Source organism: Salvelinus alpinus, chromosome 23 (genome assembly GCF_045679555.1).
Source record: "Salvelinus alpinus chromosome 23, SLU_Salpinus.1, whole genome shotgun sequence".
Taxonomy (NCBI): domain Eukaryota; kingdom Metazoa; phylum Chordata; class Actinopteri; order Salmoniformes; family Salmonidae; genus Salvelinus; species Salvelinus alpinus.
This window is the reverse complement of record NC_092108.1, coordinates 43,601,989-43,615,096: the sequence shown is the minus strand read 5'-3', so window position 1 is coordinate 43,615,096 and position 13,108 is coordinate 43,601,989. Positions and strand designations below refer to the sequence as shown.

The 13,108-nt window shown below is 42.8% G+C and overlaps 1 protein-coding gene across 1 annotated transcript; it reads left to right on the top strand.

Moving 5' to 3' along the window:
- Nucleotides 1–10,232: 10,232 nt before the first annotated feature.
- Nucleotides 10,233–12,314, top strand: LOC139551097 (regulator of G-protein signaling 21-like). The gene is made up of 5 exons (XM_071362492.1): nucleotides 10,233–10,445; nucleotides 10,668–10,727; nucleotides 10,838–10,899; nucleotides 11,043–11,209; nucleotides 11,362–12,314. The coding sequence occupies exons 1-5, from the start codon at nucleotides 10,363–10,365 to the stop codon at nucleotides 11,545–11,547; spliced, it is 558 nt and encodes a 185-aa protein (XP_071218593.1). The 5' UTR covers nucleotides 10,233–10,362; the 3' UTR covers nucleotides 11,548–12,314.
- Nucleotides 12,315–13,108: the final 794 nt, after the last annotated feature.

Here is a 13,108-nt window from a genome sequence, read left to right as displayed (position 1 = left end):
ATCCGATTAACTTCCCGCTTCCCCGAAGAGTGCACATGTTCACTCCCCATCCATGGATAAATATGAATGGTACCAGAAATATGATGGAAACTCCCTCTAGCCCATGCTGGCATCAATCCGATTTTTCAAAAAAGCAATTCTGAACACTTTAAGGAGAAGGGTTAGAAGGGTGTTGGAACAGAGGGTGTGGTCCCTGAAGTGTGTACAGCTCTCCAACTCCAGGTGGCAGCAAAGCTCACACATTGACTTATGTTCTCGTTCTCGTTTTGTAAACAAATTAAACTGGCCCTGCACCAGAACTTGGGTGGCAGGTAGCCTAGTGGTTAGGCCAGCCTAGCAGTTGAGAGTGTTAGGCCAGTAACTGAAAAGTCACAATGATTCGAATCCCTGAGCTGACTAGGTGAAAAATATGTCGATGTGACCTTGAGCAAAGCACTTAAACCTACATTCTGCTGTAACTGACTCTGGATAAGTGCCTGCTAAATGATTAAAATGTCCTACAGTAAATTGTATGTATATATTAGTGGCGGTTGGGGGGCCGGAACAAAGTAAAAATAATTTGTAGACTGCAAATTGACCGCAAGAAGCCCAAACAGATATAATGTTTGATTAAAACATAATAATTTCAAACCTTGGTTACATTTGTATACGATCACGTGTCTCTTTATTATGTGTGGGAATACCTTGAACAGATTTCTTAAATTAAAATCACTTAGCGCTGATTTCCTGGTGTCTTTACAGTCTTTTATGTCCAACAATGAAAATTACACACTCAAATATAAATATTTTTTCTTGGTCAGAAAACCTGGGGGGCCAAATAAAACCACCCGCGGGCCCCCAGTTGGGGAATTCTGGATAAAACAGAAGCTGCACAGGTTTCATGTTGACAGTCATGACTTAGCCTATACAACCATATCAAGGCAGACAACTTGCACTATTACCATCAAGTAGGTTTGGGTTTTGTTGTTGATTGGTGTAATCCCATGACTCTTGATCAGAAGTTTTTGTGTTCAATCCCAGCCATGGACATTTATTTTTGGTTTTAACCATATCTCAAACCTTAACCCGTACCAGTGGCAAATTTAGGTACAGGCGACATTTGGAATGGTCACATTTGAGGGATCGGTCTTCTTTCGCTAATTTGCACGTCAGGTCAATGATATCATGTCACTGTGTGGGAATGTGGGTAAATTAACCTTGTCAGAGTGGGCGCCCTGATTCTAGTTTGTGAGCTAGGCAGGTTACTGCCTGGGAAGGTCTCCCACTCAGAAGTATGAGATGGGGAGGGGGCGGGGGTAGGTTGACCTCAAGGTCTCCCCACTGGAAGCCCGAGGTAGGGGGAGTTGGGGAATCTTTCAAATAACACACCTCTAACTTTTTACAGTACTAATACAATTAGTAAAATCAGTCACATTACGAAATGTTACCAAATAAACGACAATTCATGTGAATATATAGTTTCACAGACATATTGTTGCATTTTTGTCTGGTTTGTGCGAAATCGTTAAGAATAATATAAAACCAGTCTGCACACCACCAGGTGAATTGGTTTAGTCTTGACTCTTGGTTGACAGTGTTGGTGGAAGGGTAATGTATTGATGCTCGAGTGCCAAATCAACACAAATTTGTTTCCATTTGTCTTTGCTACTTCTTTTTGATATTTATGAGTCTTATTTTTGTAGATATTTTTATATTTATATCATTTTAAATGTTATGATTATTTATTTGTGTTGTTCCAAATGTCTGAATAAAAATGACAGTTGGTGCAGAATGGTGTTATTTTTGGGGGGGCGGGGAGTCTGAAGGGGGGGGTTCGCCCAGGGAGCCATACAAGCTAGAACCGCCACGGCCCCTTACCATAACAATTTGGAATGAGCACCTAAACGTGATGTTTATCCCAAACCTTAACCTTAACCTTAACCTCTACGGAACAGTACAGAGCAGCAGGAGCAGCAAAAAGACTTTTGGAGAACGTGGAGAGCTTGTGGCGTGCTCAACATCTTTGAAGTGCAAAGAGAAATGCAGTAATGAACAAGATTGTATACACTGAGAATACCCATTTCATATGATCAACACTCATCCAATGGAAGCATTTAAACCACGGTGTTTAGATGCACTGACAATGCTTGTTCATTGTGCGTAGGGCCAAAAGGTGCATTACTGAACCTTGGCCTGATGGATGTAACTTTGCATACCTTACGTAACCATGGTGAAGGCATGCAAAGTAAGCCTAGGTAGACAGAGAGGGCATGTTGCCCGAAATATAGTACATCTGGTATCATAGAAAGTCTCCAATGTCTTCTTACAACTGCTTTATCTTCTGTTCGGCTTGAATTCTACACTGGGCTCAAACAATTGAAACTTCTCCCACGACCATAAAAATACATTTAGACAGCTTGAGCAAGCACACAAATATCTCAGATTGTTCTGGAAGTGTTTCTGTAGCTAGAAACAGATAAGATTAGCATTTATGCAACATTATCTTGTTGAAATATAAATTTGATCTCTGAGAAATTAAGATAATTCATTCCACCAAAAATTGGCCATTTAAATTGATAAGATTCATATAATATTCAATAAATAAAGTACCTGACATCCAATTTCCAACAAACTTTTTTCTAACAATGAGTAAGACATGACTCGTGAAAAATCCAAAGAAATGGTCAAAAGCCAACCACAGACCCCCCCCACACCAATCCCAACCCAGTATACAGTATCAGTTCTCTATTGGCGCTTTTGACCATTTCTTTCTATTGACAATAAAAGTGGATCAGAACACGCCAGTGGTTCAACACCACTGACGTTGTACTGGATGCAGACCAGGCATGTCTAGTCGGAGGACGCTGGATTCGACATCACCGACAGCGACATTTGAAGCCATGACGCCGAGCAGCAATGATCAGCAAGGTAATATATTGTTTTAGCTAAATTACTATCTAGCTAGCTACCAATGTCTTCAGCGTAGCTAGCTGTAGCATGTCAGAGTGAGCACTGCGAGAGACGTAAACCGAGGTCGATAACTTGTCATATAAACATCCATGGAAGGCCAATGCCGGGAACATAGCTACATGTTTGACGTTAGCCGGAGCATCCGACCTTACATTATACAAACAAACATACTGACAGTGCTTTCAGAAAGTATTCACACCCCTTGACTTTTTCCACATTTTGTGGGAAAATATCCCAAAATGACATTATCCCATAATGTCAAAGTGGAATTATGTAAATAAAATAAAAAGTAAGCTGAAATGTCTTGAGTCAATAAATATTCAACCCCAAGCCTAAATAAGTTCAGGAGTAAAAATGTGCATAACAAGTCACATAATAAGTTGCATGGACTGTGTGCAATAATACTGTTTAACATCATTTTTGAATAACTACCTCAGCTCTGTACCCCACACATACTGTAAGGTCCCTCAGTCGAGCAGTGCATTTCAAACAAAGATTAAACCACAAAGACCAGGAATGTTTTTCAATGCCTCGCAAAGAAGGGCAGGGTAGAAGGGTAGATGGGTAAAAAATAAAAAAGCAGACATTGAATATCCCTTTGAGCATAATGAAGTTATGAATTACAATTTGTATCAATACACCCAGTCACTACAAAGATACAGGCGTCCTTCCTAACTCATTTGCCAGAGAAGAAGCAAACCACTCAGGGATTTCACCATGAGACCAATATTTAATGGCTGTGATAGGAGAAAACTGAGAATGGATCAACAACATTATAGTTACTCCATAATACTAACCTAAATGACAGAGTGAAAAGGAAGCTTGTACAGAATAAAAATATTCCAAAACATGCATCCTGTTTGCAACAAGGCAATAAAGTAATACTGCAAAAAATGTGGCAAAGCAATTAACTTTTTGTCCTGAATACAAAGTATTATGTTTGGGGAAAATCCAATAAAACACATTACTGAGTAACACTCTCCATATTTTCAAGCATAGTCATAGCTGCATCATGTTATGGGTATGCTTGTAATCCTTAAGGGCTGGGGAGTATTCAGGATAAAAAATAAATGTAATGGAGCTAAACACAGGCAAAATCCTAGAGGAAAACCTTTCCACCAGACACTGGGATATGAATTCACCTTTCAGCAGGACAATAACCTAAAATACAAGGCCAAATCTACACTGGAGTTGCTTACAAAGAAGACAGTGAATGTTCCTGAGTGTCCGAATTACAGTTTTTACTTTAATCTACTTGAAAATCTATGGCAAGGCCTGAAAATAGTTGTCTAACAATGATCAACAACCAATTTGACAGAGCTTGAAGAATTTTGAAAAGAATACTGGGCAAATGTTGCAAAATCCAGGTGTGTAAAGCTTTTACAGACTTACCCAGAAAGACTCACAGCTGTAATCGCTGCCAAAGGTGCTTCCACAAAGTATTGATTCAGGGGTGTGAATACTTATGTATATTAGATATTTCTGTATTGAATTCTAAATAAATGAGCAAGCATTTCTTTTCAGAGGACATTCCTGAACCTACAGACCCAGAGAAAGATGCATGCTCTAATGGTGAAGCCACAACCTCAGAGCCCAGCACCCACAGACACCCTGATTCCATTCTCGGTTTGGAAACAGTTCAATATCAATTGATTGTCATGTTCACTTGACCTTATCACACAATTTAGCTGTCTTCAACAGGGCAAGCTCATCTACAGAGGGCTTTTGTCATGACAGGGTTATGTTCCTAAACATTATTCAAGGAGACCCAAGACAATTATTATTTGCGTCTTTGGTGTATCTGCTTGGTAAATCTGATTGGTCGCATACTGACCTTTGCTGGATAAGATGTCATACATTTGATGAGATAATACATGGTTGGAGAACAAAACTGCACTCACACCGGTTGCCTTCAGGTTTGCTATGAAGTCTGTACCTTATAATTCCTGTACTGTACATTTCATTACTTTTGCCTATATATTTTCCCAGGGAAGAGGAAACACTGCGAGCACAACCAGTGAATACCTGAACTGTCACGTTCCTGACCTGTTTTCTGTTATTTTTGTATGTGTTAGTCAGTCAGGGCGTGAGTTTGGGTGGGCAGTCTATGTTATGTGTTTCTATGTTGGTTTATGGGTGACCTGATATGGTTCTCAATTAGAGGCAGGTGGTTTACGTTTCCTCTGATTGAGAGCCATATTAAGGTAGGTGGTTTCACATTGTTTGTTGTGGGTGGTTGTCTCCTATGTCTGTGTATGTTGCGCCACACGGGACTGTTTCGGTTTGTTTGTTTGTTTGTTTGTTTGTTTGTGTGTGTGTGTGTGTGTGTGTGTGTGTGTGTGTGTGTGTGTGTGTGTGTGTGTGTGTGTGTGTGTGTGTGTGTGTGTGTGTGTGTGTGTGTGTGTGTGTGTGTGTGTGTGTGTGTGTGTGTGTGTGTGTGTGTGTTTGTTTGTTTGTTTGTTTGTTTGTTTGTTTGTTTGTTTGTTTGTTTGTTTGTTTGTTTGTTTGTTTGTTTGTTTGTTTGTTTGTTTGTTTGTAGTCATTTTTCCTGTTCGTGCGTTCTTCGTTGTATTGTAAGTTCTTACGTCCAGGTCTGTCTACATCGTTTTGTTATTTAGTTTATTATCAAGTATAGTTCGTTTTTCGTCTTGTTTAAATAAATATCATGTCATTTCACAACGCTGCGTTTTGGTCAAATCCCTGCTCCTCCTCTTCGGATGAAGAGGAGGAGGAAACTCGTTACAGAACCACCCACCAAACCAGGACCAAGCAGCGTGATTTCAAGCAGTGGCCTACTAAACAGGAATGGACATGGGAGGACGTGTTGAACGGCAAGGGTTGCTACACATGGGAGGAGATCCTGGGTGGAAGGGATCGCCTCCCATGGGAACAGCTGGAGGCAGTGAGGAGAGCAGAGGCAACCGGAGAAAGGAACCGGAGATATGAAGGTATGCGGCTAGCACGGAAGCCCGTGAAGAAACCCCAAAAATTTCTTGGGGGGGGGCTAAGAGGTGGTGGGCCGAGGGCAGGTAGGAGACCTGCGCCCACTTCCCAGGCTAACCGTGGAGAGCGGGAGTACGGGCAGACACAGTGTTACGCAGTAGAGCGCACGGTGTCTCCTGTACGTGTTCATAGCCCGGTGCGGGTTATTCCACCTCCCCGCACTGGTAGGGCTAGATTGGGCATTGAGCCAGGTGTCATGAAGCCGGCTCAACGCGTCTGGTCTCCAGTGCGTCTCCTCGGGCCGGCATACATGGCACCAGCCTTACGCATGGTGTCCCCGGTTCGCCTACATAGCCCAGTGCGGGTTATTCCACCTCCCCGCACTGGTCGGGCGACGGGGAGCATTCAACCAGGTAAGGTTGGGCAGGCTCGGTGCTCAAGGGAGCCAGTACGCCTGCACGGTCCGGTATATCCGGCGCCACCTTCCCGCCCCAGCCCAGTACCACCAGTGCCTACTCCACGCACCAGGCTTCCAGTGCGTTTCCAGAGCCCTGTTCCTCCTCCACGCACTCTCCCTATGGTGCGTGTCTCCAGCCCGGTGCCTCCAGTTCCGGCACCACGCACCAGGCCTACAGTGCGCCTCATCCGGCCAGAGCCATCCGTCTGCCCAGTGCCATCTGAGCCATCCGTCTGCCCAGTGCCATCTGAGCCATCCGTCTGCCCAGTGCCATCTGAGCCATCCGTCTACCCAGCGCCATCTGAGCCATCCGTCTACCCAGCGCCATCTGAGCCATCCGTCTGCCCAGTGCCATCTGAGCATCCAGAGCCGTCAGCCAGCCATGAGCGTCCAGAGCCGTCAGCCAGCCATGAGCGTCCAGAGCCGTCAGCCAGCCATGAGCGTCCAGAGCCGTCAGCCAGCCATGAGCGTCCAGAGCCGTCAGCCAGCCATGAGCGTCCAGAGCCGTCAGCCAGCCATGAGCGTCCAGAGCCGTCAGCCAGCCATGAGCAGCCCCTCAGCCCGGAGCTGCCATTAATCCAGAACTGCCCCTCAGTCCAGAGCTGTCTCTCTGTCCGGAGCTGCCCTTCAGTCCGGAGTTGCCCCTCTATCCTGAGCTACCTCTCTATCCTGAGCTACCTCTCTATCCTGAGCTACCTCTCTATCCTGAGCTACCTCTCTATCCTGACCTACCTCTCTGTCCTGAGCTACCTCTCTGTCCTGAGCGACCTTATCCCGGTGCTACCCCTTGTCCCGGTGCTGCCCCTTATCTCGATGTTACCCTTTAAATTAAGTGGGTGGAATAGGAGGGTGGTCATTCGGAGGGGGATACGTAAGCTGGGATTGACGATGGTGGGGTGGGGACCTCGCCCAGAGCCTGAGCCACCCCCGTGGTCAGATGCCCACCCAGACCCTCCCCTAGACTTTTGGTGGTGCGTCCGGTGTACGCACCTTGAGGGGGGGGGGTTATGTCACGTTCCTGACCTGTTTTCTGTTATTTTTGTATGTGTTAGTCGGTCAGGGCGTGAGTTTGGGTGGGCAGTCTATGTTATGTGTTTCTATGTTGGTTTATGGGTGACCTGATATGGTTCTCAATTAGAGGCAGGTGGTTTACGTTTCCTCTGATTGAGAGCCATATTAAGGTAGGTGGTTTCACATTGTTTGTTGTGGGTGGTTGTCTCCTGTGTCTGTGTATGTTGCGCCACACGGGACTGTTTCGGTTTGTTCGTTCGTTCGTTTGTGTAGTCATTTTTCCTGTTCGTGCGTTCTTCGTTGTATTGTAAGTTCTTACGTCCAGGTCTGTCTACATCGTTTTGTTATTTTGTTTATTATCAAGTATAGTTCGTTTTTCGTCTTGTTTAAATATCATGTCATTTCACAACGCTGCGTTTTGGTCAAATCCCTGCTCCTCTTCGGATGAAGAGGAGGAGGAAACTCGTTACATGAACTTCATGAGGGAGACCGAGGCCTCATACCTGGAGACACTTGAGGCCCAGCGTCAGTAGCAGGATCGGCACTTCAATCAACTGTGTGAAGATGAGTCAGAAGCCAGAGAGCAGGCGTTCTTAATGTTTTGTATGCTCAGTGTATACTTGTCGGGGTGGGATTGGTATGGGGTGTGGGTCCGTGGTTGGCTTTTGTCCATTCGTTTGGATTCCTGATGTCTAACTCATTGTTAGAAAAACGTTTGGTTCAAATATGATTTTAGGTACTATATTTATTCAATATTATATGAATCCTATAAATTAAAATGGCCAATTTGGATGCAATCAATCAGCTTACATTTCCAGAGATCAAATTATATTTCAACAAAGTATTGCTGCAGGAATGCTAATCCTATCTGTTTCTAACAGCAGAAACAATTTCAGAACAATCTGAGATGGTGGGTGTCGAAATCCACTTTCTTGTGCTTTTTTGTGGTGTAACTGTAACGTCTGCTTCCATCTCGCACTCTCAAACACATACAGTAGATCCCCTGAACACTGCTCACTTTCCAGCTCACACTCTCAAACACATAGATTCCCTGAACGCAGCTCACTCTCCAGATCCCAATCACCTGAAGTCTGATCACCTGTTCACACACCTGTATGTCATTTACACACACTATTTAGTTCAGTTCTTTGCACCCCATCATTGTGAGGTATTGTTTGTGTTGATACACAGTCTAGTCAGAGCGCTGGTTAGTTCCATAGTAGTCCTCACTAACAATGCTCAATATTATTATTTTTTGCCTAATCCCTGCCTGTACTTTTGCCTATCAGATTTCCTGTCATCAATCTCTTGCCTGATCTCCCAGACTACGTTATTAGCCTTTTCCCTGACTGTACTGTTACCTTGTTGGAGTCCCTGTGTATGACCTTCTGCCTGCCCCAGGACCCAGCTACCTGCCTTCTCCTGTGGTCCTTTACTAATAAACACCTGTTGCGCCCTGCGCTTGAAACCAGCACTCTGTCTCCCATCGTACTCATTACAGTAACGACCCTGCAGGCTCTGCGTGGTCTGCAGTTAGGAGGTATGTTAGGTGTACAACACTACGAAAATGTGTTTGTGTTATTTTTCCCAAAAGATTTACAAAATATATATAGTCAATATGTTAATATGCCAATCCTGTCAGTGAAATTCACCGTCTACCAACCTCATGTCGAATGCACTGACTCCCATATATTTCATTTCTGGGATATTTCATGTATTTTGTTTTGTTTTTAGTCATCAGGTCATTATATAACACATTTCAGTTGGCTGCTAAGGAAAGAGGAAGTGGAAGTAGATGTGGTTTGTTTCAAAAAGTGACACAAGTGCACACGCATGCCCACCCACGCAGTTGAAAAATGCATTGCTTTGATGAATTTTCAAATAGAATATTGATTTAAATATGGATATACAATGTTAATAGGATCTATTCATTTAAAATAATGTATGTCATAACGTATAGCAAGAAACGATGTATTCCTGAGGACTGTATTGGAAGTAGTATGTTATATGCTGCAGGTCAGCCCGTGCATGAGATCTCATACCCATGTGACCAAGTTCTCATACCCATGTGACCGTTTTACGTCTACCCTGACTGGTTTTTCATGGTGACGTTAACTGTAAGCAACACTGTGACTGCTAGTTCTGTCTGCTTAGTTGTCATCAGATAAAGAGCTGCCATTTTGATGGGAATAAACTAACGATATGTCTAGTCAAGACAAAATCTTCTTTGTATCTATTGTGATCTGGCCCCGATCTGTCCGTCTATCTAACATACTATATATGATTGGTTCTCTGGGACGGAAAAATAAATGTCAGAGGCCACTACTGATGTCATTCAGTAAGGTGAAGTGCACTAAGGAGAATTGAGACTAAAAGGTGGACAGTGGGATTTTCACTGACGAATCCGGTAAATTCTTCTGCTGCATGGTTTGACCTATTTCAATTGTTCTCTTCTTCTGCCAAAAACTCCAGATACATTTATTAGGGTTATACTTGTGAAAAGGCAAGAGTTTATATTGGTAAAAAAACAAAACAGCAGCAGTTCCACTATCATGGGACATGAAAGCAAAAAACCTAATGAAAGTATCACTTCCACCTGACAAATGTGTTTGAAAAATTAAACAAAGGTCCTTGTTCTTTACTTGAGCCCACAGAGTGAAGGTAAAAAATTTGCTTATCGGTTGTTTAATTTTCCACGTTACATTTGCATACCCTGGCCTTAATATCGGTAGGCAATGACCTGTGCAGGTTTCTGAATGCACAGTCAGTCAGTTGCATTGCACTGGTGTGAACAAGCTAGCGTCATCCCCTACTTCCTCTATTTCTGCGGTTAGAGGCCAACGAAACGGGTGACGCCACACACACTAACATCACAGTAGCCATCGCTCGTATAAAGGAGGGTGTTTGGAGGACCGTCAAAACAGACACAATTTGACAGCTAGCAGAGAACTCCAACACTGAGTAATACATACAAAGAACCCAATGATCGTGTTCCCCCAAACATGCTTATCTTAGTCACATCACCATCAAGGGAACTGCATCCACTCAACATTGACATGGAGGACAACAGAAGAAAGCAGACAAAGTGAGTATTCGCTGATAAAGTATTGCTTACATTCCACATTGATTTATTGGTTTGTTGGTCATTCGGCACTATTGCAGATTCTTAAAAACAATTGTTCTTTAGAAACACTAAAGTGTGTTGCTGGTTGCCTTTGCACGTAGGAGCAAGATATCTTTGAGGTTTTCTGTGCATGTGCACGTTTTGTGTGTATGCTTGTGTATTTACCTATTTACTTTGTTTCAGGGGATGCGACTTGAGGTCCCGACTACAACGCAGATCTTCCCATGCCCCTAACACTGAACGGTAAATAGCCTAAGGATAGACTCTCCATGTCCATGAGCCTTTCCTATCAGGACCCACATTAACATCCAGTGTATTGATCTAAAAAATAACTGTCCTCCTGTCCTTTACAGACTTAGTACTGAGGAAATTATCCTGTGGTCCCAGTCTTTGGAGAGACTTCTCACATCAAAATGTAAGCATTTCGTGTTCTCCAAAACAATGTTTAAACATACAAATGGAGGTTGAACCGTTGAAGATATGATGATCATATGTCAATTTTCGTAGGTTTGCAGGTTTTAAAGCCTAGCTAAGTGTGTCTTCTCGTGCCCCTTTTAGACGGCATGGCAACATTTCAGGCCTTTCTGAAATCAGAGTTCAGCGATGAGAACATTGAATTCTGGCTGATCTGTGAAGACTACAAGAAGATTAAGTCCTCCTTCAGGCTGTCCTCCAGGGCCAAGAAGATCTACAAGACATACATTGAAGCTGAGGCTCCAAAAGAGGCAAGTTGTACAAACATAGTATAATACTTCACAAAAACATGTAGATCTTTGATCACGTATGCATCTACTTTTTATGGCCACATTTGCTTTGTATGAGCACATCTACTTCTTGTATCCACTAAGTCTCATCAATTCCCTCTAAATCTCTCCAGATCAACATTGACCACAAGACCAGAGATCTCATCGGGCAGAATGTGAAGACGCCCTCCACAGTTTGCTTCGACGAGGCCCAGAGGATTGTGTACAGCCTGATGGAGAAAGACTCCTACCCCAGGTTCCTCAGATCCAACATCTACCGGACCCTATTGGACTCTGCATCGGACTACACGAAGATGTGAATGAATACCGATGATAGAAACTGAACGGAGGCTTCCAACAATGGACTGCAATGTTTCACAGCCAGGGAGCTTCTACAAACAGGATTCATAAGAAGATGCTTCCGAGTGTGAATTATACTGGGTACAGATGTACGAGGCCTAAGGGAATGCTGGGAGGAACAGACAGAAGTGACTGTGCTGGCAAGCCTTGCTAACATTTGTGTTTAGTCTATGTACATTCACTTGAAAGAGGAACATACGTCACATAGAAGGGGACTAAAGAGATCATAGAAATATAATGTCGATTCTATTTCTACGACAGAGACATGGTGGTGTCAGGGGATTACCTTGCATGGCATGTTATTGTTAGGGACTTTCTGTGTCAAAGTTCCGGGGATGTTTACTATGTAGGATCTAAACAGTCAGGGCTGTGACTGTATGAGAAGGTATCTGCAGTTGCACATAATCTGCAGGTCATCAGTTGAGTTATTTTTATAAGGCATTTGATAAGATAATCTACTAAAGTTGACTTTTTGAAAACCACAACAATTTTAGAATGGGTAATTTTGTTTACTTTAACACAATGAGGCATGTTTGTGATGTAAGCTTTGAAAAATAACATTTTGGAGAATTGATTTTGTGAAGAAATTACTGAATGTAAAAAATGCTGTTGTTACACTGGACATTTGTAAAATATTTCTATAGATGTATTTATAAAATGGCACATGGTTTCCAAATTCGAACAGATAAATTAAACATTTAATAAAAACACATTAATGTAAATGAAATGTAAATGCTTCAAACCTTCAAAGCACTTTTTAAATATCCTAATATTTGACTGCATTTGTTTGTTAAGACGCTTCCCACGACCTTTACTGAAAGGGTAATGTCACGAGGTGGAAATATGACAGGTTCTTTTGGATCTGGGTTGAGCAGGCAGAAGTAGGAAACAAGGGACTAGTTTCACCATTTAATAAATAATAAGTAATGGTTTACACGTTTCCCTTTTCAGCAGTGGCCTTTCTCATGGCCCAGGAACATTTACGAACCATGCAATTTAAAATGACACTAACAAACAAATCAAAGTAACCAAAAGGCACAGGAAGTGGGGCAGTCCAGGAGGCAGGTGTCCATCTTGTTTTCGTCAAACTCACAAGAATCCATTTCCCCTCCATGTTCCCAGAAACCACCATCCCACTGGGCACAAACTGGTTGAATCAACATTGTTTCAACGTAATTTCTCAATTTATTGTGATGTGGAAAATACATTGGATTCGAACAAACTGTTGTTTTGTGAAATTTCTACCACAGGATTGTCATCATAGTAGTCCATTTTCAACATAGACAAACCTTATATAAAATATGTTGAATTTGTACCATTGAAACAACTTCAGATCTTCAACATACTATCCACTAGAAGAAAAAAACAATAGGCTGGGCTGCAACTCCTACTGGAGAGTTGATCTATCTACAACTATAATTTTGGTCCCATCTAGGGTTTTAACCAAGCCCTGTTTAGATATTTGCCACTGACTACTTACTACCGATGTGCAATTGTGAGAAGGGTTGTTGAGAAATCTCT

Bases quoted from the DNA above. Each gene is read 5' to 3' on its own strand.
- LOC139551097 (XM_071362492.1), top strand. From the start codon at position 10,363: ATGCTTATCTTAGTCACATCACCATCAAGGGAACTGCATCCACTCAAC. The intron at 10,900-11,042 runs GTAAGCATTTCG...TGCCCCTTTTAG, and splicing joins GAGACTTCTCACATCAAAAT to ACGGCATGGCAACATTTCAG. The intron at 11,210-11,361 runs GCAAGTTGTACA...AAATCTCTCCAG, and splicing joins AAGCTGAGGCTCCAAAAGAG to ATCAACATTGACCACAAGAC.